Here is a 27,913-nt window from a genome sequence, read left to right on the forward strand (position 1 = left end):
AGAAAGAGAGTAATTCTATGTACCTGTTAAACCTGTAAATGATTTCAAGCATCCGTTGGATCTTGGAGAGAAAGGACGGGGAATCTTTCAAAGAATGTCAATTATGAGATTATCTCAGCCTCGGGAGAAGTCATTGTATCATTGTATGTCAAATACAAAATGAACTAAACGGTCCAACACAAGCCAAAACAAAGAGAATTTATACTTTCACACTGAAGTAAATGGAATGTAAGGTATGAAGGCCATATTGAGTGAAGAACGTGTGCTCATAAAACCTCCTGTGTTGCAAGTCTCTCATCTCTGTAGCTTCTCTGCTCATTCACAGTGAAGTGCTGAGAGAGATGAAGGGGGAACACGGTTGAACCCTAACCTCGGTACTTCAGGACTTTGTGGGATGTGACGGATGCAGCGCAGAGGGCAAGATTAGAAGCAGAGGTCAATGGGCATGTGTGTGTGTGTGTGTGTGTGTGTGTGTGTGTGTGCGCGCGCACATGCGTGCGTGCATGCGTGCGTGCATGCGTGCGTGCGAGACAGAGAGAGAGAGAGAGAAGAGTTGGAGAGTTTGTTGGAAGTGGATGCTGCTTAGCAGTGATTGATTTCATCTGTGATCTACACAAAATTATTATCAGAGCTTTACCTGAGTTGAACACAACATAACTCTGTCTGTGTGTCTGTGCGGTTAGCGCATGTGTCTGCGCGTGTGTCTCTCCATGGCTAAGCTTCGCATACTACTGGACCAATCAGTGTCACATTTGTTGTGCACACTAACAGCAGGCCAAGGACTTTAAATATTGAATATTTTTTCAAATCGGTCAACGACAACTGCGTCATTTATTTTTGTACATTTATAATAGCAGAGCAATCATCCCCCAGGTTAGGGGATACGCGTCTAGTCTCGCGTAGCCAGACAACTATTCCACAATCTCTGAATGCTGGAACTACACCTCCCGAAATCAGAGTAATCCGTTTGTCATTTCCGTTCATAAAAATATATTTAAACTAGAAAAAGTGCCCTTCCGGGCACAGGTCTCCACCAGGTTATCCACAGATCCGTGCAGTTAGAGGTAAAAACACTTTTTGGCCAGTTATAGCGCCACCTTGAGGCTGAGTTGAAATTGTTCATGTGGCATTTCGTCCTCGGCCTAGTGGGAATGTGGGTGCACAATTTCACGGAAATCACGCGATGTGTTCATGATTTGCAGCATTTTGTTTGAAACTGAGCACTCCTGTGAACTTTGGAAGCCAATCTTAACCAATCAGGATGGAGTCTGATAAATCTGAAAGACCCGTTTCGTTGAATGGCTCTAGAGAGACTGTGTAGCAATTTGCGTGATGTTTGGACAAAATCTGTAGGTGTACTGTGCAAAAACGTGTTTTGCACAAAGCGGCCTCCTGGTGGCGCTATAACAGGCCGTTCTGGAAAGTTTGGGGCAGAGGTTCATGGTTGGCATCCAGGGAGTGTGTGTGCAAAATATGGCATTGAAAAACTTGTTTTGCACAAAGCGGCCTCCTGGTGGCGCTATAACAGGCCGTTCTGGAAAGTTTGGGGCAGAGGTTCATGGTTGGCATCCAGGGAGTGTGTGTGCAAAATATGGCATCGACCGGGTTAACGGTGGCCGAGATTAGCTGTTCACGGACACACGGACACACGGACACACGGACACACGGACACACGGACGGACGGAGTGCAAAACATACTCTCTCCCCATGCCTTCGGCCTGGTGGAGACAAATATATTTAAAATATAAAATAATATTATTTTATTTCCATTTCTGCTAAGCAACAAGCTACAGTACTTTATATATGCTTGCCTTTTTTTAACATCTGTTTATTATGCTTTTTGGTATACAGGCATTTCAAGAATGATTAACCAGTAAGTAAAAAATAGCAGAAACATATAAACAAACAAAACTAAACTTACAATAAAAAGAGACAAAACATATATATATGCTTGCCTTAGATGATTTTGATTTATATTAGGATAAATTTGTGCGACTGTAAAGACGAAACCGAAGTGGGGAGGAGAGCTTCCGTTGCTCCAGACTGTATGACGTAAGAGTTTGAAAATTGCGAGAGGCAACAGTCTGGCAACGCGAGACTAATACGAGTCTAATATAGATGATGTACAAATCTGAATCAAATTGCTAATGTTCCTTCACCATTACCCATCCCAGTTGCAGTATTTGCCCATGCCTCAACAGGGAAAACTCCATTCTCCTTAGACTGTGTTCAAAACATGAGAGCTGTTGATGGAAAGGATGACAACATGGTTGCGTACGTGTGGCAATGCTTCGAGTTAAGAGTATCTTTTGTCCTCCGCATCCTCAGGGCAAAAGTTTCAACAGTTTTTCAACTTTAGTAATTAACTTCCATACAAAAAAGGGGCAGAGGTCACTTTGGCAAATGTATAAAGAGTCACCGGAGGCAGCCATCACCGCTACAAACATTCCGTGCTCTTTTAGCAGGAATGTTAGCATAAGAGAAAGCAATCTCACGTCTCCACGATGATGGATCGCTTCAAAAAAGTGTTCAGAAATATTCAGTCGGCTTTAGTCGTTGTTGATGATATGCACAGGACCATCCATTTATCACACTAGTGTATGCTGTACCATTACCCCTTTGGGCCTATTCAGTTGACAGCCTATGAAAAGGTGAACATGGAAAACATTGCGACAGGCGAAACGAAAACTAAATATGGATTTAGATTCGGTTCATCAGACATCTGAAAATATAATGGTTTGTGTGTGATTCCATTTATTCCATTTGTGTGTGATTCCATTTATCACATGAACGATATTATTGGGTGAAAAACTTGACTATTCAGAAAAAATAGCAAACCTACAAGCTCACAACACATTGCGTTGCAAGTCGTTGTGAGCTTGTAGATTGGCTATTTTTGCTATTTGACATACAATGAAGTGATGTTAAAACAAAAAGTATTTTTGTTAAAGCTCTACACTGTGATATACATTGCTATAGTGTTTGTTCTGTAACAGTGGTCTCCAGTTCTGTAATTAATAAAAAAAATAAAATAAAATTCAGGTGTGTCCAATAAGGAGAGAGCATCACATTGGATGATAGCCTATCAGCTTCAATGTTATAGTCTTCCAATTACAAATTTGTTTCCATGTATTTGTTTCCTCACTTTCAATGTGGTTTTGATGATTGACTCCACTGTGCCACGTTAACATTTCTAACCAAACAGACTTCAAACATGAGAGAATTGGACTGAGGGCTAGTAATTTAGTCTGACCTCGTCGACGTACGAGTGAACTGTTGACATGTGTTGTCTTTCTGTCTGAGATTATCTGCTGTTGATTGGCTGAGCTGTCCTTTGTGTTTGACAGACCCTTCTCTTTCAGAGAGGATTAGCCATTGTGCATGGCAGCACAGTTAGGGTCTGTTAGCAGCACCAGGACCCGGTATCACTGCACTGATATACCTAACCGTTTATTACCTTTATTGGTAGTCACACAGTAGCGAGAAAAGAAGCGGTGAGAGAGAGAGAGAGAGAGAGAGAGAGTTGGGGAGTGACATGCAGCAAAGGTTTGCCGGTCTCGGGAATTCTGCCTTTTCAGTCTACACCAAATCTCTTCGCCCAAAGTAGCTGATCTAGGCTTGGACGGCTGTCGAATAGCGGTGCGGGAACTTAGGCTACAATGTACTCTGAGAGTGTTTCGCAGGTTTGAGTACCATTCACGATGAACTTTGCTGCACGTCTCTAGCCAGGCAGACACCAAGAGGCTGGGAGGCACCTGGTCGCAGATAGAAAAGAACGCCAGTGACCGAGAACTCTGGAGGTCCCTTGTCGACGGCCTATACCCTGGAAAGGGTGTCAGGCGTAAGTAAGTAAGTAAGTCTAGCCATCTCTCTCTCTCCCCGTTTCCTGTCTGTCTCTACTAAAGGCCAAAACTATATTAAAAAAAACCCATTAATGATCTACAAGCTCACAATGCGTCACACAAAGATGAACTGCGATGGCTCAGTAGAAACGGTGCCAGAGATGAAGCGATAGACCCGTTTGAGGTACAGGACTCCCCACTTTGGACACAGGAAAGTCTATCCAGCACACAAGCCCCACATTGTCTAGGATGACTTCACCAGCTCTCATTTCATTGTGCTTGCGTGCGTGCGTGCTTGTGTGCATGCGTGCGTGCGACGTGCGTGCATGTGTGATCAGCCACAGGGATACACTGTATGTTGATGTAATAGTTGAAATCGGGTCATAAAATAATTTAGAAACCTAGAGGTTAAAGGAATACGTCACTCCCCAAATTACTTTTTTTTTTTTCCAATCAATTACTCATCCTGTGATTCCATGACTTGAGAATTTTCTTTATTGTAGCAGTGGGTTCTATTTTGATTAAATATTCTTGGCAGTGAATGAGTAGACAGACCTGGAAAAATATTTTATTTTGTGAGAAAATTTATGTGACGTGAGTCGTCTGGACCTTAAGGTTGCAAGAACAACAGATATTTTTTTTTTTTAAAGATATTTTTTTTGCGGCTTACGCCTTTTATTGGTTTTTTAAGGGACAGACAGTAGGCTGACAGGAAACGGGAGAGAGATGGGGGGATGACATGCGGTAAAGGCCGTGTTGGGTCCGGGAGTCGAACCCGCGGCACACCGCGACTGGATCACCAGTCCGGTGCCCAGACCGTTACGCTACGGCCTGGGCCAAGAACAACAGATTTAAAGGAATTACTCTAAATGACTAGGCTTATTTAGTCTGAAAATAAACAATACAGACATCTTTTGAGTTAGAATTTTGTTAGTTAAAATTAAATGCGTAGGCTGTTGTAAATAGTCTGTCTACTGAAAGCTGTCATCTTAAGCTGTGTGCGCACGTAACAGTGTCTCTTTCTCTCTCTCTCTTTCTAAAGTAATCCTGTAATGACAGTCATTTCAGTAATTAGCTACCTACTGCCTCCCGCTCTTTCAGTCCCCATGACCGTCTTTCAACCTGGGCTGCTGGGTAACAGGCCAGGCTGAAGGACTGGCATGCTTCCAGTTCCTTCCATATGATGCAGGTCAGGACCACGCCGCACTGCCACTCCATTTATCCCATTAGCCTTGTCATCTCTTTAGAATAATAGAAAAATGTTAAAGTCAGCCAAATACACTTTTAAATAAATACCTCTCTTCTGGTTGCATTATCAGTAAGTGCATGCACACTCAAGCGCACACACACACGCACACACACAGTTTCACTGAAAAAGAATATGAGTGTGCACTTAGGTGAATTTGTGTGTGTGCATACCTGTGTGTGTGTGTGTGTGTCTGTGTGTGTGTGTGTGTGTGTGCGCGCGCGCACGTGCGTGTGTGCATGCGTGCCTGCGCATGCGTGCATCGTGTGTGTGTGAGCAGTGAGCAAGGGTGTCTCTTATGACTAATCAAACAGCCATTTCTGGTCCATTCTCCTGCTCTGGCAAGCAAGGGAAATGTGTTAGGAGAGCGTGCCTTCCCTGGGCGTCGTAAACCCTAAGAGTCCCTTATAGGTGTGTGTGTGTGTGTGTGTGTGTGTGTGTGTGTGTGTGTGTGTGTGTGTGTGTGTGTGTGCGCGCGTCATGTGCATGTGTGTGCGCGTGTGTGTTTTTCTGTGGGTGATAAATTGGTTTGTTTCTCTGTGCTCCTGGAGCTTTCCATCTGCAACCACTTTAAGCGATTGGACAACAACTGCAGGCGCATCTCCTCTGAGAGAGTGTTTTTACTGGGTGATTTAAAACTTGTGCTAAATGCTGTGCGCCGGTATCGCACATCAAAAACACAGCAACAAGCAACACACACACCAACAATGTTCCATATCCGTTGCTGGCAACAGGTACAGCACAAAGTTGTTTGAGGACACACGCAGAAACGGCTGTGGATCAAAGCGTCAAGAGACAGCTTGTTAAAGTCATGTTGTAAAGGCAATAAAAAGTATTGTTCCGCACCCGGACAACCCTGATCAGCATGTGCTTTCTCCTCTGTTGTTGGTATTATCACCCAGGGGCACAATCGCTCGAAGAGAGCTAAATGTGGAGAATTTGAAAACGTAGCATGAATGCCAATAGAGAAAGGGGTGAAAAGCTGTCTGTCTGTAGTAGACCATAACTCTATGAAACACCAGATCCGATGCCACCAACTGAAGTAATGCTATATATCTTTTATGAAATTTCACTGGAGACTTATAATGTTTCTTTTATTATATAGGCTGGAGCCTTCTGATGTGGCCCTTGGAGTTACAGCACAGTATGATGAAGTGTGAATTAAGTCGGAGCAGCAGAACAGGACATGGATACTGTATGTCAGACACTGGGGGCCATCCAAGGTGCATTGGCATGGCCTCGGCTAGCCTTTGTTTTTGTCCAATTTTCGCACGTTGCGTTAGTCTCCTTTTCAGCCGCAAATGTATGAAAAGTCTTCTCTATGTCATTCACAGATCATTTGTATGGTCGAGCAGTCTAGGAAATAATGGGTCTGTTAGTTGTCTCCACCGGGTCGAAGGCATGGGGAGAGAGTATGTTTTGCACTCCGCCGTTCGTCCGTGTGTCCGTCCGTCCGTCTGTGAACAGCTAATCTCCGGCACCGTTAACCCGGCCGATGACAAATTTTGCACAGACACTCCCTGGATGCCAACGATGAACGTCTGCCCCAACATTTCCAGAACGGCCTGTTATAGCGCCACCAATAGGCCGCTTTGTGAAAAACAAGTTTTTGGACAGTACACCTGCAGATTTTGTCCAAACATCACGCAAATTGGTACACAGTCTCTCTAGAGCAAAACGCGTCTTTCAGATTTCTCAGACTCCATCCTGATTGGCTAAGATTGCCTTCCAAAGTTCGCAGGAGTGCTCAGTTTCAAACAAAATGCTGCAAATCATGAACACATCGTGTGATTTCCGTGAAATTGTGCACGCACATTCCCACTACTAGGCCGAGGGAGAAATGCCACATTAACATTTTCAACTCAGCCTCATGGTGGCGCTATAACAAAGCGCCAAACACTATAATAAAAGTGTTTTTACCTCTAACTGCACAGATCTGTGGATAAATTTGTATGCCAACTCCCTATAGGCCAAGAAAGACCCTTTGCCTGGAATTTTGCACATCTGCTCTTTATAGCGCCACCAGGAGGCCGACATATGTAACACACACACACACACACACACACACACCTAAACATTTTGCCAAACATCACACACACTCCTATCCTCCTGGTGGAGACCTGTGCCCAGAAGGGCACTTTTTCTAGTTTGTCTGTGTATCTGAGGCGAATCTCTAACTGCTGGACCAACCAGCCCAAAAATCTCTTGTGCATGCTGCCAATGGCCACTGGTTGTGTGCCCCCCTGATTATTAATAACATCTAAACATGTAACATGTAAACACAACATATATTGCCCATGACCACAAGTAAACACAAGTCTGTGTGTGTGTGTGTGTGTGTGTGTGTGTGTGTGTGCGCGCGCGTGTTTGCGCGTGTGTGTGTCAAGCAATTTGCTCTCTGTGGCTGCATTTTGGCACCAACTGTATACAGTCAAATTCAGAAGTGTAAATATTGAGCTGCATTCACACAAGATACACTATTTTTGAGTCACTTCATTCGAAAAGAGAACTCTTGAGTGACGACGAGGAAGAGGCGAAATTTCCCGGTTCGCCTCATTCATGGCGCCTGGTGCAACAACTCGTCATTTTGCATCTTTCCATTGGCCTTTTTATGTAATCGTGCGATTCGCGCCACCCACGTAAAAATATCGCCACCCTCCGGTGTGAACACATTCACAGTTAAATGAACACTGGGGTTTTTACAGTATTATAGTAGTATATACTGTGCTGTATGTTCAGCAACTATCGTAGTGCCCTGGGCAGCAGGCATCTGTACTGGTGCTGCTATACGCCCTTTTCCAAAGCCAGGATGACATGGTATTGGTGAAAGTACACAGAGACCTTTATATATAGAAGTGTACACAGACTATTCTTAGCAAGCTCCAGCTTAAGACTACAGACACGTGCTGTGTCCTGCCCAGGCCAGGGATCATCTTTCCACTGTGAAAGCGAATAAGGATCTACCATGGATACCATGAGTGGGGAAACAGGAGACAAGAGGAGGGTGGAGGGTGTGTTCCGCTAGGATGGCTGGAAGAGGTGTACAAAAGTACTCAACCCCAGCACTAGTACTAGTATGAATACTACTGTCAAGTGAAAGTTGCTCAGTCAAATCTGTACTACCATTGCCATTAAAATAAAGTACCGCCTCGCCTCCCCCTCTGGAGAGAATGGCCACACCCTTTCTACGGACACAGGTGGAGGTAACAATGTAATGTAGATGAGTGACCAACTGTCCTGTATGGTCATCGTCAGGTCATGCATGTATATAATTATAATACACTCAAATCTATTTGAGTGCATTATAATCACTCTCAATATATATATTGAGAGTGATTATAACACAATATAATCTATTATAATGTATACTACAACTATGATCCTGGTCTAAATGAAACGTCAGTGAGTGATGAGTCAGTGGGTCAGTGAGTGAGTCATTTTTAAGTGTTTGGCTCCGCTTAGCCTAGCTTAGAGACCCACCCTGGAGATGGTGTACTTTTTAGGCCCTCATTTAGTACCACTTTGACACTACTCAGCCCGATCCGTGTAGTGGAAACGATGGCACAACTAGGTGGTGTGGAGTGGTGTGCGGCCATGGCAGTGGAAACCAGGCTTTAGAGTACTGGAATACTTGCTTAATTTTTTTTAATTCAAAAGCACTCCAAGGTACTTTTTTCATATCAACCCGTTGGTGTATTGAAATTTCATTCATTTCCCGAGTTGTTGAGTGAAAGTCATAAGTATCCAAAAATACAAATACTAAAGTAATGTACATACTAAACAAACAATTACTTGAGTACAATACTCAAGTAAATGTACTTAGTTACTGTGCCATCACTGACTGGCAAAGGAAAGAGGTGCTTTCCTAGCTGGCTTATGTGACTGGAGCTGCTTAGCTCACTCGTGTAAAAGGGTGTTTCCTGGTTGTAAAGTGTGAAAAGGTTTTCCTAACTGTCATACACAGCATACAATTTACAATTTACAATTTAGGCATTTAGCAGACGCTCTTAATCCAGAGCGACTTACATTAAGCAAGAACAAAAGCATGGGAATACATCACAAAAAAAGCATTTATCATAAAACATGCGTAAGCTAAGAAAGTAACAGTGGAATATCTATATTATGAGACTATACATATAAACTATATATATACTACTATGCTATTATGTACTATGGCGTGCTATGACTATATACAATGCAATTATAGTGCTGTCTACATAACATGCTATAAGTCTGTATCAGATGCTATCTAAGTCTACAGAAATGCTATCTAAGGGGGTAGCGTAAGTGCTATGGGCCATGCATACTCCTGAGTGCTAAAGTTAACCACATGAACCCTGGGTAGCGTCCCTATTCTAGGATTGTCATAAAACTATCAGCTAAAATAGGCAAACATTCAGCAAAAATAGGTAAACATTCCTTCAAAAACGGGCTAAAATTTGGCAAAAACAGCAGATCTGCAAGCGCACAACCCTATAGTAATGTGGCCCGTTGTCGAGTTTGCAGATCGGTTATTTGCGCAATTTTGTGTGGGCTAAAGTACAACAAAGTATAAGTGGATAATATTAATCTCAACAACACTCAGTATTTCACTGTGAAATACTATGAGAAATGTACGTGGCTTCATTTCCACTTCCGATATGCCACGTTTAAGGATTTCCGAATACTTAGCGCGGATATGAATTTGAAGTAGCCGTTCTGCTAATCCGCATAAGTGTTGGTACTTGTCAGACGCAGCATGTAAAAGTAGATGTTTACATTCCATGCTCGCTAGTCAGACCAGGTGTGTTACTTAATCCTCCTCACCTCATTGTCTGTGCCCACGTCGAGAAGCACCGGCAGGCACTGTTGTGGCGGCATGCCTCCACAGGCCGTGTAGAGGGCCAGCTTGCCCACAGGAATGCCCATGCCGTAGCAGCCCAGGTCCCCCAGGCCCAGGATCCTCTCTCCGTCCGTCACACACACCGCCTGTCAATGGCCGTGACGGTTAGGTAAGGTAAGGTAATTTTATTTGTAAAGCGCCTTTCAAAACAATTGTTACAAGGTGCTGTACACAGTAAAATAATAAAAGTAAAACACGAAAAACACAGTCAACAGCAAAACAGCGAAAAACAATAAGAAACAAGCAACAGAAAACAATTCATAAAAATAAATACAGGCAGAACAAGATACAATAGAGATACTCACTATAATGGACCAAAATATTTACGATATAGGCGTGTCTTAAGTAGCTTTTTGAAAGTGTCGACTGACTCTGCATTTTTTAGGTTCATAGGTAACTCGTTCCAGAGTGTGGGTGCCATAGCTGAGAAGGCTCGATCGCCTTTAGTTCTCATCTTAGTTGCAGGGATGATAAGAAGGCCTTTATCAGAAGACCTAAGTTGCCTTGTGTATACCCTGGGGTGAAGTAGCTCTGTCAAATATAATGGACTCAGCCCAAAGAGGGATTTGTAAGTGATTAATAAAAATAAAAATCGGTGGTACTTTTCGGTTAGTGATAATGCTCCCTTAGCCATGCTATAATAATTGCATAAATGGGGTTCTCAACGTTTTTTTCCCCCCCGAGGGGTCGCGACCCACACGTTGAGAACCCATGTGCTAATGTACGACATAATCTCTATAAGTGGACCGCCGGGACTTTGTAGAGCGGTAGATAAACACCTAGCGTTGGTGAAAACACGCCACTGGGCTATTTGATATTTCAGTAAACAGGATTTAACATGAAAATAAATACCAGCGCAGCACAGCGTGTGTCCATTAACTCATAACAGAGTTCCAGCAGAATTCTGCCCCCAATCCCAGTTCCACTGTGCCTCTGGGCTCTTTGGCTCTATGGGTGCTCACTCGTCACCTAAGCAGCGGCAAATAACAGTTCTCGTGAGCGTAATTAATGGTGAAGGAAAACATTGATTGTGTTACATAATTAATGGTGAAGGAAAACATTGATTGTGTTACATTCAAGGCCATCACCAAAGGCACAGGATTTTGGTGTGTGACGCAGAACGCCCTGGCGTACAGCTTTTATGGGATGTTGTAATTTATTTTATTTTATTTATTTCCCCCTTTTTCCAGTTTGACTTATTTTTAATATGGAACGTGCATAATTCATTTTATTAAAAAAGGTGCGCTACATTTGCTTTCATGGGGATTCACTCATTTCCTTAATGCGATTGCGTGGGTGGGTTTTTGACAGAAACGCTGCCTAAAGGCCTGTCCCTGTTTTGGCTCTCATTTGCCCTGTCTTTATTGAGAAGTTAAGTCAGGGCATATTTGAAGAGTTTATGATCTGTGAGAGGCAGGGTGGCAGCAGAGACGTAAATGCCATCCTGTTGACAGCCGTGAACAGGTGGCTCATATGCTGCACATTCTACAGTATGTCTGACATGCCGAGAATACCTGGCACCTTCCGTCATGCAATAACATGACCCGAGTCATGAATTGCAAATTGCTGCCATTTGGTCAGTGGTTGCATCTTGCATACTCTTCATACTCACCAGTGTCAACACCAACTGCAAGGCCTTCTTGATCTAATATTTACGAGTAGACAGAGGATCATAATAGTTGTGGTCACTGATGGAGGAATGACTTACTCGTATGTCCATCTCGGGCCAGCTCTGGAGCAGGGTGGAGATGTGACCACGGTCATGGATAGTGATGAAAAGTCCCCTGAAATAGAGCAACAGAGAAAAGTGAAAAGTCAGCAAGACAGAAGGTGGTTTTGAGATTATTTCCAATAGTCATCATCACGTCAACAACAAGAATGATGTATTTTCTTTTATTTCTTTTTTTATGTTTTCTTTTTTTTGGCTTTCACCTTTATTTTATACTTTTTATGGAGGGACAGACAGTAGGCTGACAGGAAAAATGGGGAGAGAGATGGGGGGGGGGGGGTGACATGCAGGAAAAGCCGTCGGGATCGGGAGTCGAACCACACTGCCAGACTGGATTACCAGCCAAGGTGCCTGGACCATTAAGCCATGGCCCAGGCCTAAAATTCAGTAATTTGACATAAAAACTAATCTGCTGGAACAAAAACAGCTTTTAGGCCTTTCAGGGAAAGTTGGGGTACCGAGTTTACAGCTGTCTGTCAAAACTTCAGTATTAAATATAAACCACTAAAATGCTGATAACACTTGGAAGACTGACGTTGAGGCCCAGCAAAGCTATAGGCTCTCAGAGGGGAGTCTGTATTGGACCACTGAACCCTCCAACCCACGCTCTTATTCATCCAGTCTTCCCATACTCCCTCCCCTCCCTCCCTGTATCTATGGCAGATGTGTCCTTTGCTCCAGGAGTATCCCATGATACAGAGATAAGGCCCATGTGTGGGATCCGGCCCCTCGGCCCGATCGAGTGAATACATCTGGTCTGGTTACGATGTGTACTGTAGGCACCATCTCTCCTCCATGTGTGCCAGCGCCCAGCGGCAGTAAAAAACATCACAATTTGTAAAAAGAAATATATACCCATAAACACTGACAAATCCAGGATCCCAGGACAAACGGAGGTGGAAAAAGAAAGCGAGAGGGGGGTGGGCGAGTACTTGGTAACTGCCCAAAACACTGTTAAAGGGCACTGGTATGTGAGAAGGAAATATAGCAAGAAGAAAGAGAGAGAAATGTAAAAGTGTCATGTAAAACGCCATGATAAATTGACTTGATGAGGCACGCCATGCTGTAGTTAGGCGAAATTATTTCATGATAGTCTGCGCCTATGAGGGCTTGGATCTTGGCATTTTTTATCTCCTCAAGATTCAGATCTCGAAGGTGTGGGTACTTTTCTTGGCACCGTTTTATGTCATATATGATAGGGGATCGAATTCCAACGCCCGTTCGGTGGTTGTGAAAGCGTTCTGGATGTGGAACATCTCGCCTGGTTGAGATGCTGCCGTTATGTAGAATGAGACTGAGGATCCTTGTATCAAATTCCTATTCCTAATTTCTGTGTATTGACCATTACAAGGTCAAATGACCATATTCACAAGGCGCAGACAGCTTTGTCTTAATGCTGCGTTCACACTGGCAGCTACAAAGCTTCAGGCTACCATTTCAATGGAAGCCAGCGACATGAAGATGCAAAGCAACGCTCAACGTTTGTGCAGTAGCTGCTACAAAATATACAAAGCTACAAGCCAAGTTCAGCTGGCTTCAACTGCAGCTACAAAGCTACAAAACGAAGTGTTGTTCAACCATTTACACTCATCTTCTGTCTTTCCACAATTCCTGATTGGGGAAACTAATTATTTCCGTCAACCAGTTCCGTCTCGATCGTCAGACGAATGCTTGACGTCAGCGAGCGAGTTGATCAACATCGACTCAGCGACAGATATACTGCGAGGCTTTGTTATCTTTTGTAGCTGCCTGTGAACGCAGCATAAAAGGTAATGCAACACTGTACCACTTTGCAATTACAGTACTGTATTTAAGTACAATTCTGAGGTAATTTTACTTTAGTTGAGCAGTTCCAATTTTCAATACTTCCACTCCACTACTACATCTCAGAGGCAAATATTGTAGGCCTACTTTTACCCCACTTCACTACAGTTATTTGAAAACTTTATAGATATATATTACATTGTAGGAAAAAGCTATAAATCAGGCTTATGCACAGGCCAGTGGACATCAATGAAAGGAAATGAAAATACAGGCATTCTTCAGGCATGCCTGAAGAAGGTCCGGAAGGGCTGGGACGTTGCATTATTAAAAGAAAATACTCACATACCGAGCAGATACCCAGTGTATTTTCATTCCTTTCATAGATATAACCTTGTGACATTCTGCATAATGAGCACCTTTACTTTTGGTACTTTAAGTATGCTTTGATGCCAATACTTTTGTACCTTGGTTTGCCATAACGTTTACTTGTAACAGAGTATTCCTACATTGCAGTATTGATACTTTTTACTTAAGTACAGAAATGTAGTACTTTTTCCACCACTGGTACTCCGAGCTGGTTTGAGGGTCAGGTGTCAACGCGCACATGAGCACAATGTGCAGTGCAGAGGCCGAGTGGCGACCAAGGCTCGACATAAGAAGGCGTCATATTAGTTCCCTTGGGAAAAGCTCTAAGCCTAAAACATAATAATTGCGAAATTCAACCACTGTGTGAAACCTATAGGTTTCAGGTCAGTTTCCACGTCATGTGTTTTGGAGCATAATTGGTTCTCGAACTTGCTCATGTCAAGGACCCCCAAATTGACACATATCATGTCAAGGACCCCCATTTGAAGATTTTTACATGGTCTAGCTAGCAGTGACTCTCAACTATTTTATTTTCAACGACACCCAGTTTGACTTGCATTAGGCTACGGACCCCCATTTAATGGCATTTCTATCTCTGCGACCGCAATTTATGTTGTAAAATCAACGTTAATTTAACTCTGAGAGTGTACAAATGGAACCAAATGGACCCGTTTAGGGGTCCATTTGTACACTCTCAGAGTTACAGTCCAATAAGGGTCCATTTGATTCCTTACCATCATTTAGCTGGGAACCCCCTACTAGAAATCCCTCCCGGATCCCACTGAGAACCACTGTCTTGGCGTATATATGAGATGTGTGTGCATACGTGCGCACATTCGCGTGCGCACGTGTAAAAAGATGCCGAGCCTGCTGATGATCAGTCAATAGTTCTGGTCACATGATCCCAGTTAAAAGGCTGACACAAGACACATGGTAGCCCATGTGTCGCTATAGCCACAGGGCTCAACATAATTATTTGGCCTTCAATCGCAAACTTTGTGTTTTCATTCCCACTTTATAGCTGGATCTGTCATGAGTTTGGGCTTGTCTTTCCAAAGCAGGAGAGAGAAACCAGAAACAGTGGAAGTAAACATGTAGAAAACAAAAGAGAGGAAGGAGCTAGCGTATCCGTTTGGCCAAAGTAGGAATCTTCAACAAGGTGCTCTTTGGTACAACTGGGTGACAGAATTGATGCAAAGAAAAGACGAGACCAAGGCACTCTTGTATATACACAAGAGTGCCTTGGTCTCAACCTTTTTTTGCAGTGGAAGTAAACATGTTGGAAAGTCAATGTACAGTATGTATATACAATATGTGTATGCTGTTCCCAAAAAAGATTTGTGAGACAATTGAATATGACTGATTGACAAATCAGAAATTATGTGATAGGGGGAGAGTGAGCGAGACACGGGGGGAGAGAGAGAGAGACACAGAGAGAGAGAGAGAGAGAGAGAGAGAAAGAGAGAGAGAGATAAGCATAGTAATATAAGTGAAGTTTGCCCGTGTTGGAGCTATTAAGACAAAGCCTCGTTTCTTTCAGTGCCAAGACCTGTGAGGGTCATACAGAGGTCGCTGGACCCAGGGACCTATGATATGCTATCCTATGCTGCCCATCGCACTAAAACAGGAACGCCTTTCTCTCGTCTACAGGCACGGAAAGGCTTAAGGTGACCCTACTTAACACTGGTGATCAAACACAAGCACGCGCGCACGCAAGCATCCTGTAGCACACATACCATGAGCATTACCACCGTCGGAATGGCGTTTGTTCAGCTGTCGAGAGACTGCGCTGAGGTGGATAGCATATACATTGAATTGTTGCGACAGAAGAAGGTTAGCCAATGGAACACAACCACCCTAAGGACTACTATCTGTACCAAGTAGACCGCTACTAGACCTGCTGCACATGTAAACAGAGCTGCTACCTTTAAAACACATCTTAAATCTGAGGGTTTTTTTTGTAAACAATTGAAATAGTCTTGAGAGAAATGCTGCTATTTGTCCCAAAGTGACCGCAAAAACATTTGTTTCCAAAAAGCTGTATACCCTGTAAACCTGTCTAACATTGTATATAATGACGCAATGTGACATATGTTTTTTTCATGCCAATAAAGCTGCTTTGAGTGTGTGTGTGTGTGTGTGTGTGTGTGTGTGTGTGTGTGTGTGCGTATGTGAGAGAGAGAGAGAGAGAGAGAGAGAGAGAGAAAGAGAAGCGTGCACGACCTGCTGTGTGTGTTTGCTTGGGAGGGATCACAGAGCCAAGAGGACCTGAGCGGCTGCCAATTCCAGCATTATGAAGGATTCGGGGAGAGAGAGAGAGAGAGAGAGGGCCATCCGTTCTGAAAGGATAAATGCTTGTTTCCAAAACACAGGTGTTGGAAAACAACTCCTCGAGACGGATCAGAGCAGACAGCCAGGCCAATGCCGGACTCCTAATCTCTGTTTCCAGTACAATGTGAACCCAAAATACAGTATATTACAGGAGGATTAACAGTTTACATTTCTGCTCACCTCTATAACCTGCATAATTGATTTGTTTTCTTCTTCAACTTGCTAATTGCTTTCAGGGAAGCTGTTGACTATACTGTACGAGTGTACGTGATCCTAACGAGCTTTGTAAGGTAGAGCTGGGATGATGAAGAAGAATGTCGGCTTTGTCCCTATAATAATCAAGCCCCCAGGACTGGGGAGGGAGGGGGGCTTTTTGAAGCACAGTTTCACCAAATCTGGTACTGCCATTGACCTCAACAAGTTCATTCATGGACTCAGGCAAGGCGTTCGCTCGAGGAGGTAGTACTAGTTTGTGACGTAGAGTCGTACGCGCATAGAGGACACGGATGTGCATGTCATGACCTCAAGACTACCCGGAGGTAGGCTGTCCCTAGGGATGCAAGCACTGGGTGAGTGACCTCCATTGAAATGAGAGGGCGGGAATATACAGTGTACAGCAGGGTTCCCCAATTAATTTTCCTCAAGGTCCATATTTTGACTACGGTACCAGGCTGGGGGCCGAGTCGGCACGCGCGAGGTCGAGCTTCTTGCCCTGAAATTAATGTTCAGGGCAAGACCCCATTTGAAAAGGACCCCCAGTTTGACATGCAGAGGCTACTGACCCCAATTTAATGCCATTTATATCTGGGACAAAGGGGTCCCAGATACCAAGGGGGCCGCAAGGGGGCCTCTAATTGGGGAACCCTGGTGTACAGTATACACACCCTCCATCAACCCATTATTTTCGTTCGGCACGCACTACGAACAGAACGAAGATGCACTCTGCACTCAACTAGGCAGCCTAAACTACGTTAACTGCTGTCTGCCACTCCCACGACCAAAGATGAACATTACTCCAGTCTCAGTGAGACAAGCTGAGATGGACTTTATAAAAGAGACCAGAAGGAGAAGATCAACAGGTCTGGCGTTCCCTGTGAATTATGAGGGTGATGGCAAGAGAACAGTCTATAAAAAGACAATGTTACGTTTAATCTTCGACGCAAGAGTAGGTTAGGTCAGTGGGAATATACCTCAAACATGGCAACTCATTGACTCAGACATCACCCCAGTATTCCTTTATGGGCCTGAACTATTTTATTTTATTATTATTATAAAATATTATTTATTTCTTTTTTGTACAATACTACTTAATGTCTCTGTGTACTTTCTATGACGTCAGTCTCGGGTGATCTAAGTTGTGCCTGGCCTTGTTCCATCATTGTTCAAAGTATAGAAAGATCATACTTTATGTTTATGATGTTGGTTGTGTTAATTAATTTGAAAAAAAAAAAATCAAGAACATTTCCCTGGCATTTGTACTTTTTTGCTGTATTGAACATGTACCGAACCGTGGCAGCATTGTGCATTGTGTCAATCCAAACCATACATTTGGTGAACTGTTATACCCGTAGTCATGACTCCCAAAGACAGAAGGACATCCCTCTGAACCATTGTGCTATTAAGGAATCTAGTCTTCTTGCAATCCATCACCATTGTGCTCAAGAAAATAGCAACCTTTACAATGCAATAATTTTAAATTAGCAAGATAATTATTTTTAATACATTGTAACCACACATACGCGGTGTACAGTGTGAGCCCTTTTCGGCAAGAAACACTGAGCTTGTTTTTGTGTGCGCACATACAAAAACACCACACACACACACACACACACACACACACACACACACACACACACACACACACACACACACACACACACACACACACACACACACACACACACACACACACACACACACACTCGGGTGTTGAGTGGCCTCCTAGGAGGTTGTGTGGTGAAAGCACAGAGGGCAAAGAAAACACCATCACAGCCCCAAAGTGAAAAGCCACAGTTCAGGCTGCTTCCCACGTCATGACCCCAGAACACATTGTGAAGTCCAGAAGGCGGCCCCCTCCTGAGCACTGACCCGTGTCCTCGGCAAACACCAGCAGCAGGGGAGAGAGAGGCAGCCACTCACCCAGAACACATCCGCCATGAGCCCCTCACATCACCCCCAGAACCCCATCTCTCACCACTCGTTAGCCATTACCGTCGGGTCCAACCGACAGAAGGAGATGTAAATCGGAGAAAAGGGACTCTGGTCAAACTGGTGCAAGGTCCGAGTGTGTAAATCAAGTGTGTAAATCACAGAAGAGGAAATCGCGGCACTCTAAAATAAAGACGGCATGATATTAAGTTAGTGATTTGCTGCCAAAAAATCCAATAAAGTGTATCTCAGGATACACATTGGACTGGCATGGCGCCTCTCCATTGTCGATCTCAGACTGCATGTGCAAAGATATACGATATGAAGTACTGTATGACACTATTTGGGAAAGGTTTCAGTTTGTATTTATAGTATTTATTAGTATTTATTTAGAAAATATTATTATTATTACAGACAGACACATACAGGATTACAAACTGATCCTCTTATAAACAGCCGGACTTCTACAGAGCCAAGCCATAATAAACGAAAATCACACACATAGCATGTGATGTGAGTGGCGGCTTTTATCCAGATGATGTTAACAAAGATGTATTTATATTGACCCACATGGCGTGACAAAAGACACCATGTGACATAACGTAATTTGCCATTGACTTGGCCTGAACGTTTGTACGGAACAAAAGTTGTCATAAAAAGTCAATAGACTTGGCCACCACACACATGACGTCAATGGCGGAAAATACAAAGCCAGATGTTGGAGCCTACATGTCTTGTTGAGGAGACAAGACAAGGAGACAAGACAAGACACTGTTGTCACATGATACAGTGCTACAGTAGTCTCATCCTGGTTACATCAACATTGTGCATCTCCCATGTCTTGCCTCCCAATAGGTATTGTCACTGCAAGGTCACGTTACACCACATCACACCAGGTTACCATCTCTTCTTCTATAGCCTTTAAGACTAGACTCTCACTCTCAGTCCAAATATGACAGTTTGTTCCTATTTTTGAGGGGCGCTAGCCCCTCCTATGTCCAGCTTTGAGTGTTTGTCCTAACAAACATTGAAGACGAAGGTGAGAACGCAAAATGTGATTGTTTATCGTTTATTACGAATCCCTATTAGTCCTCACTACAGTGAAGACTACTCTTCCTGGGGTCCAAACTCTTATAAAATCATATTAAAACATAATACAATTCGGGGCACGGTGGCACAGTTGGTAGTGCTGTCGCCTCACAGCTAGAAGGTCCTGGGTTCGATTCCCGCTCGGGACGCTGTGGGTGCTGGCGGCGTGTTTCCTCCTCCACGTCATCAGTGCCCATACCCGAGGCAGGGTTGGCGAAAGGGCCTTTCTGTGTGGAGTGGAGTCTGCATGTTCTCCCCGTGTCCCCTAGGGTAGGTACCCTCACAAAAAACATGCAGTAATCCTGGTCACTAAACTGCCTCCCCCTGGCCAGCCGGGGCGCCTGATGGACGGGAAAGGAACTGGTTGGAATAACGTGTTCCTTCCACGCGCTACGTCCAACCAGGGAAACTCCCACCTGTCAGGTGTAAAGGAGTAACTTGGACACTCAGGCATGAAGGAAGCATGAGTTCAAGTCCGTTGCTCTCCCCATGTCCCTCATATATGGGGACTAGGTTGGCGGAGGGTGTGTAGAGCCCAGGATCACATTAGATAATTGACACAGGGGTGAAAAATGGGTTACAAAATCGTGTTTTTTTATTTATTTATTTAAACATAATACAATGGAATTCTGCCATTACATAAATTGGCCGGAATGAGATGATGTAGGATGTATGATAAGAGTGCCACTCACTTCACACAGGTGTGATTTTTTAAAATTTGGTCTGACACCATGTTTCTTAGTATACCGTATTAATGTTTTTTACCATGTTGTAAACCTTGACCCTTGGCTTGTTGTGGCAACTAATGGATACCTTCAACCAGAGCCATATAGCTGAGAGAGTTGCGCCATTGAGGGGTCAGAAAACAGTTCATGCAGCCCTGGAGTGTGACAAGCTGGAGTTTGAAATACATAGTTTTTGTTTATGTAATAAGGGTGGGATTCTGATTGGTCGAGGGACAACACCGGGCTATCATCCAGGAATGAGCGCTGTACAGTATATGGGGGGGGCAGGGTGTTTGAGAGGATCTGACCATGGAACAACGGGCCATCCGAGATCTCCATACAAGGAGCAGACCAGGCACAACTTAGATCACCCGAGACTGACGTCATAGAAAGTACACAGAGACAGACAGATGTCACAGACAGATCAGCCCATATAAACAGATACGGTATGCACACTCTATATATGGTCCGGTGAGGTCAGGACTATGACACGATAAGACAAGATTGGGACGAGTTAGATAGCAGTGAACGGAAGCAGCGACGTCATTGGCAACGAGGCTCACAGTGGACACGCGAGGACAGGGTGACATCAGGAGTATGATGTGGCATATCTCCAGGAGGGAATAAGCACCGTTATCAGTTCAGGGAGTTAGATCGCTGAGGGAGAATCTAAGCACACTACAAGCAGACCTTGCAGAAGGATAGCCTGCCGATACGAAACAGGGCAGCGGAGAAATGACAATGGATCTTACTTTCCTGGGGACTGGGTCTGCCTATCCGTCCCCTCACCGCGGCGCCTCGGCGCTGGTCCTGAGGACCGAAGGAGAATGTTGGCTGTTCGACTGCGGCGAAGGAACCCAGACCCAGATCATGAAGAGCCAGCGGAGAGCTGGTCACATCACCAAAGTGTTCATCTCTCATTTGCACGGGGATCACCTGTTTGGCCTGCCTGGTCTCCTGTGTACTATGAGTATCAACACCAAACCAAACCTCACCCAGTCTCTACCCTGTGTGGATATTTATGGACCCAGGGGCCTTCGGCGCTTCCTCAGGGTGACTCTTGGTCTGACGGGCTCGCAGCTTCTCTTCCCGTACGCAGTGCACGAACTGGAACCGACCCCAGACCAGAGTCCACCGGAAGGAGAGCTGAGCCTTGAAATGACAACAGAACGTGGTCCTCTCCACCCTCAGGAGTGTCCCGGGAAGACCATTTCCCTGGACGCCTCCACTGACTGCTACCACCTTCTAGAGAATGAGAGGTTTGTGGTCAAGGCCTTCAGGTTGTTCCACCGTGTCCCGTCCTTTGGGTTCTCCATTCAGGAGCAGGACCGGCCTGGGAGACTGAACACTGAACTGCTTCAGGAGTTGGGCCTGAAGCCAGGACCACTTTATGGGCGCCTGAAAGCCGGCAAGTCAGTGACACTAGAGAGTGGACGCGTGGTGTCCTCCAGTGAGGTATTGGAAGACACCATTCCCGGGAGGAAAGTCTGTATTCTAGGAGACTGTAGCTCAGTCACCGGAGAGGGAACATTGCGGCTATGCGACAAAGCAGACATTTTGGTTCACGAGGCCACCCTGGGAGATGAGCACCAGGAGAAAGCAGTGGACCACGGGCACAGTACGCCTAAAATGGCTGCAGCGGTTGCCCGGGCTTGCTGTGCACGGAGACTGGTACTGTACCACTTTAGCCAGCGGTACAAGACGTGTGCTCTGCAGAGTGAAGGGGGTGAGGGTGACATTACAGAACTCAAGAGACAAGCTGAGGATGCTCTACAAGGCAGTGGTATAGAAGTGACTCTGGCCGAGGACTTTCTCACTCTGCCCATACCAATCAAAAGGTCAAAAAAATGTCTTCTGAAATAATATATATTCAAAGATTTGTGCCGCATTTTCACGATTTTTCAATAGCTAAATTATAACAATGTTTAAAACACCAAAAGGGGTTCCCGCCCAAAATGGGTTACTGCCCTAGTCTATATTTCTGTATTATTTATATAAATAATTGATGTGAATAAATCCCCTGGAAAATAAATAGAACCCACTCACTAGATACAAACGAATGATTTTAATTCAGCAAGTAAGAAAATTGCAATTGCCATTGACAGATAAAGTAAACATGGTGTTTTGCCATCATTACACATCGTTACATCATCTGACTTGAGAGTACTGTTCACTCTAAATAAAATACAAATATTTGGTTCCATTGAAAATCAGCTATGTCAGTATTTAATCTCTTTATACAGTGTGGAAAGGCCAGAGACATACAGTGTGTTGCATACTCTACTCTATTCTGTCCAACTCCCTATACCTGTTCCAGCCATCAGACATCTGGAGCTGTCATTACACAGCTGGCTGTTATCGTTAGACACATTTACTTTGTCGTTTACGTGGACCCGACGGTCATCTTGAAATACTGTAAGTTAATGGTTATGCAACAGGACAGCAAGCCATGCAGTCTCGAGTGTCTCAGACTGGGTACGACAGGTAATCGTACACCAGCCTCTCGGACAGACGGCCAGGGAAACGCCGATACCCTCACTATGGGTGATGCGCTGTAATCCTAGCTCTGTAACATTCTCAGTGTTAATACATTAACACTGAGGACTTTCCTGTGTGGACTGTGGGCTAAGCGTCTGTTTACTCTGTTATACTATACAAGTTCATTCTATGTATGAAACATGCATGAGAACTGCATGGTAGACAATTATAATGAAACCAAACTATGTGAAAGTATACAGAGGGGACCCTACAACAACAGATTAAAAAAAACAATGTCTTAACTTACTTCTTCAGTCAAACAAACACATTTATTCAATTATAAGTACGTAGTAGTTATAGGATCCATACATTTAAAGCTGAAGCATTAAAACGTTGAATTTAATTTATACACCAGCTGCTGGAATGCATGATATTACAAGTCATGTTGTTCAAAGCTCTCTTTGCATTCTAGTACCAAAACATTAAGTTACCCCTAGAAACAAGAGACTAAAACTCAGGAAATTTCATTAGAGAAGGAATTAAACCTGTGTTACACCTTCACACAGGATCCGGATAGGCGGCAACTTTCCTTGCAGCTTTCTGTCACCATCAGGCCAGAAAATTATAAATATTGGCTGCCATATTTGTTTATATAGTATTCTAATGACCCAATCTGCTCACACGGAGAACAAGCCATGCCAGCGATTGTTCACAGATTTGACTCTTTATTGTGGCAACTGCATAAAACATGACTACACAATTAACCAACTCAACATCAATGGGAAAAAGCCTTACAGTACATCACAGTCGTGGTGTTACACCAAATCATATCAAGTATCAACATAAATGACCAAATGAACACCATAACACCCACAACATAATCACCCAGCATATTCCCGTATTCAAATAACGACATAGTGGGCACAGTTCCTGTAGCCTGGCTTGGCCAGCCTCATAGTGGGGATTCACTGAAGATTCTTCCCATATGCGGGCAAGGAAGCTCTTAGAAGGAAGTGAAGTGGTCACGTGACTGGGCTGCGCCATGACACTTTCACGGGAGCCAAACTACACCCGGAAGTTGGGCAGAATGCACTGGAGCCAATGAGAGCTCAGTGACCAGCTCATGAACAAACATTATTTATGAATGACTGAGACCTTTTGTAAAGTGATCGCTTCTGGAAAATAAAATAATATATATAACACGTTATTTTAGGCTGTCTTATTTTTTGATGTGCATACTACTTAATGTGATTTATTTTTTCAAAGAGCAGAGAGCAGCCCAGGCAGAAAACTTACTATGTGCTCTTCTATAAATACCTCAATAAAAATAAATAGTTATTAAGTCGAAAAACAACCACTCGGAAAAAACGTGTGATATCACTTATGTCTTCTTTCATATTCCTGAACCAATTATATGACAAAGCTCGCAATCGTTCATGTATAATGTTTGTTATGAGCTGGTCCAGCCGGCTCCATTCACTGCCATGTATTCATTGCACTACCGGTGTGAGTTTGGCTCCCATGAAAGTGTCCATGAAAGTGTCATGGCGCAGCCCAGTCACGTGACCACTTCACTTCCTTCTAAGAGCTTCCTTGTATGCGGGGAGGAAGCATCAGTGAACCCTCGCTACGAGTCTGGCCGTGCCAGGCTACAGTTCCTGTGCACGGCTGCGTTCGTCACCCCAGGGCACAACAAGTCTGACAAGCAGCAAAACAACCTTACAATACTGTGTGAAAGCAATCAAAAGCTCAGATATCATAATGTACCGGCTTGCATAATAGTGTGTCTTAAGTTTTGAGCAGAGGGCAACAGACAGTCAGGACATTTGTGACATCACTGACATGGTAAATACAGCACATACGTGACCTATGCACCCGTGGGCTGGACTATACGCAACATGCCCCAAACAATTTGGACAAGTTGCTTTCAAGGCAAACCAAGCATCACTTCCCACGCCAACTTTTGAGGTCTAAAAGGTTCCCCGCGGACTGAACGCAATGCTTGGCTTGGTGCTTTGATTTGTGTTGAATATTAATAGCCCATTTTGCTTGTGTCAATAGACTGAAAACACATTGGTATGAGGCCCTGTGGGGCCTATAGCAACACATGCTGTCCAGGCTGCCTGTCTGTCAGGGGTGATGCATCCTATGTGGACCGCGACAGCAATGACACGGGGTCAAGGCACAGGCCCAAAGAATGGACTAACAGGCAAGAGAGGGAAAGAAAATAGAAGAGTAAAGGAGGGAGTTCAGGAGCACACGCACACAGTGCACGCACGTCTGTGTGTGCGCGCGCCACACACACACACACGTGCGCCACACACACACGTGCGCCACACACACAAGGGTACAAGTAATTTCTACAACTGGATGTGGTATCTGACCACAAGCTGTACAAAAGAACTGACTGCACAATATTTGAGACATGAGGTTGTCCGCCTTGCTTCCCCCTCTAAAGTGGCTCTTAATAGGCTGATGGATTCTACTGGTCCTCAGTTGAAGCCACGTTTAGCTAATGACTTGCCTTCCACTGAAGACGGTAAAATGAAATATAATCTCTCTGTGAATCTGGTCATCTTGGAAACGGACACAGTCCAATCTTTCACAGCAGAGCGACAAATACATTGAATTAAAAATAGTGAAACGGTGGACGGAAATAAGAGCAATCCAAAGTTACCACGAAATTCAAGTTTCCTTTCTGAGAATGGACTCATGGGCTGGGTGCATCCACTGGCTGGCCGTTTCTTTTAAGGATCGTTAACTGACAAAGCACACAAAAGTGTAGCTGTTGGCGTAATGCATTAAGGGTATAACGTGCAGCCAAGTGGTCGACTGAACCAATATCGCCATGTGGCGCAGGGAGAAGAAAGAGCCAGCGGAAGGCAGGACCCTGGCAGTGCCCATCAATAGGCATGCCCATGCCAGGGAGTCGGGACCCGTGCTGCTGACGCAAGTTCTGCTTGCCTGGTTTAAAAATAACTAATTACAATGGAACAGAATGGCATCAAAGGAACTAAATACTGTATGTGGCAGAGCTCGAGATGGAAAAAGTGTTGGGTAATGAAAAAACGAAATAAATGAAATAAAGGATTGGAGACAAAAGGGGAATCTGGAAGGTGGAGGAATAATTCAGCCTCAGCTGGACAAACAGCTCCAACTGTCCGTTTCTGCAGCGCTCTCTCTCTCTCTCTCTCTCTCTCTCTCTGTAAACTCCCGTTTTAAGGCAGTTGACAGGGATGTCTGAGGGATGTATTGTATGTTATGTGTATTTTCCCAAACACTTCTAACATGAACATCACCATTGTACAACACTGAGCCGACATTGTGAAAATAAATGCGTCTGTCTGTCTGTCTGTCCGTCCGTCTGTCTGTTTCTCTATAGTCTCCACAGACAATGCACTCTTCTTCTGGCTCCCACCCTCCATGGCACGTAGGCCTTTGATAGAATTCCATTGCCATGACAGGTGTTCAACATCCTCTTTTTCTATAAAACCAATGGGGAGAGACAATTCCTATCCCTGGCCTTGGAAATTCATAACCTGTAGACCATGGCCCCTTTCTACAGCAGCCCATTGTTGAATACATTACACGCCAGACAGACCTCTGCTGGCCAAAACAAATCTTCCTCCATGAAGCCTTCCAGATTGGGAAAAGAGCGGGCAGGAAGCAGAATAACAAGTGGATGGTGATTGGCTAATTTGATAGGCCTTTCATCACACCGAGCGTCATAACAAAGCATGAAAGAGCAGCGAGTTGTGCGTGCTGGACAACTCGCATGTGATGAAAACAGCAACCAGGCAGTGCAGTTTCTGTGAGTTCACGGTGTGTCACCTACTGTACTTGCCTGACCTAGCCAGGTATCCATGCAGAGACGAGTGCCCCGAGAGACCATTTTCTCTCAACAGCCAGTTTTTGCATAACTTAGACGTAAGAAACAGAGGGAAAAGCCAGCTCTTCCAGATAGGTTCCTGCTAAAGGAATCAGAGCCACAGCCCTGCTGAACCCAACTGGCTATTTAGATTCATTTCAACCATTATGCATCTAGGTTTTTCCGTTCATTTGCAATTTTCGCACAGATCCTGACATTTTGGGGTAGGCCAATTACGTTTTGCGTGGGTTGCAATTCATTGGATTCGCTATTCGACTCAGGCAGCAATTGTGCCATGACCTAAAGCAGCGTGTTTATTTGCAAATGCTACTTTGTGTTAGCAACAGTGGTCACGATGAGTGGATCACGTTGTGCATACATAGGAAAACTCCATTATGTTCTCCAAAAACTCAAATAGAGCCTCTTCTTCAGAGAGGAAGAAAGCTCCATGACAATGGAGGAAGAGGTAAAAAAAAAAAAGATATAGAATCACTAGGCGCAGTATGCATGACTATGATTCATGAGCCATGATATTCCTTCTAACATTCAAAGAAAGTCTGGGATGTCTGTGGTTTGAGGATGGTGCGATGGCTGTATGCACATAGACGCTCTATATGTATAACTAATGATTCCTCAGTGTTAATTTAACCCTGAAGGGTCCGTTTGGTTACATTTGTACTGAGTTCCAAATGGATAGATTAACACTGAGGATTTTACTGTGCAGCTAAGCAGATAATTGAGAAGACATACCGTTTATGTCTATACGACACTTGAACATCTGCCAAGAAAAACATATTTCATGATATACTGTACAGTACATGACCAGAGAGAGAGTGTAAGAATAAAAGCAGGAAGTAATAAAAAAGCCGTTAAGATGACAGTATTATGGGTCTGCTTAATGCATACAACCTGGATCATCCACAGTATATGAAAAACATGAACAAGATAACTGGGAAGTGTTTTATACAAGATGCTGAAGCACTGAGAAAACTGTTGCGCCTTTCTTCGTCCTTTTTTTCTCTCTTCAAACTTAACTACGGTAGCGGTGGTCTCAAAAACATAAGGAAAACTTTGACTGGAAAAGACTCGCTCACCGTATAGAAAAATAAGTAAAACTCCTTAGACTGAGACTTAGAAAAATATATTTTTCGGTCCTCAGACCTTCGTCAGTGCTATGACATAGCACTGACGAAGGTCTGAGGACCGAAACGTTTGCTTTTTAATTGCACCATGAGCACAGAGCACCATGAGCACAGCATGATAAAATAAAATAAAATATATTTTTCTAAGTCTCAGTCTAAGGAGTTTTACTTCTTTTTCTATACGGTGAGCGAGTCTTTTCCAGTCAAAGTTTTCCTTATACAAGATGCTGACATACATACACTACTGGTATATATTATGCCATTTACTGCCAGTTGCCATGGACCACATACTGTAAGATTGGA

At 44.1% G+C, this 27,913-nt stretch overlaps 2 protein-coding genes across 2 annotated transcripts in view; one reads left to right on the forward strand and one right to left on the reverse strand.

The window, feature by feature from the left end:
- The window catches only part of me1 (malic enzyme 1, NADP(+)-dependent, cytosolic), a 97,192-nt gene that overhangs the window by 24,140 nt on the left and 45,139 nt on the right, over positions 1–27,913 (reverse strand). The window contains exons 5-6 of the mRNA XM_083761302.1: positions 11,679–11,754; positions 9,895–10,056 (exon numbers count right to left, since the gene is read on the reverse strand). Of these exons, the coding sequence (XP_083617428.1) occupies positions 9,895–10,056; positions 11,679–11,754 (238 nt within the window). The remainder of the gene's footprint in view (positions 1–9,894; positions 10,057–11,678; positions 11,755–27,913) is intronic.
- Positions 20,858–21,985, forward strand: LOC310855977 (zinc phosphodiesterase ELAC protein 1-like; the record flags this gene model as incomplete). Its single annotated transcript, XM_083761193.1, has 1 exon — positions 20,858–21,985. The coding sequence occupies one exon, from the start codon at positions 20,858–20,860 to the stop codon at positions 21,983–21,985; it is 1,128 nt and encodes a 375-aa protein (XP_083617319.1).

Source organism: Protomyctophum parallelum (assembly GCF_964188405.1).
Source record: "Protomyctophum parallelum genome assembly, chromosome: 3".
In the NCBI taxonomy this organism is placed as follows: domain Eukaryota; kingdom Metazoa; phylum Chordata; class Actinopteri; order Myctophiformes; family Myctophidae; genus Protomyctophum; species Protomyctophum parallelum.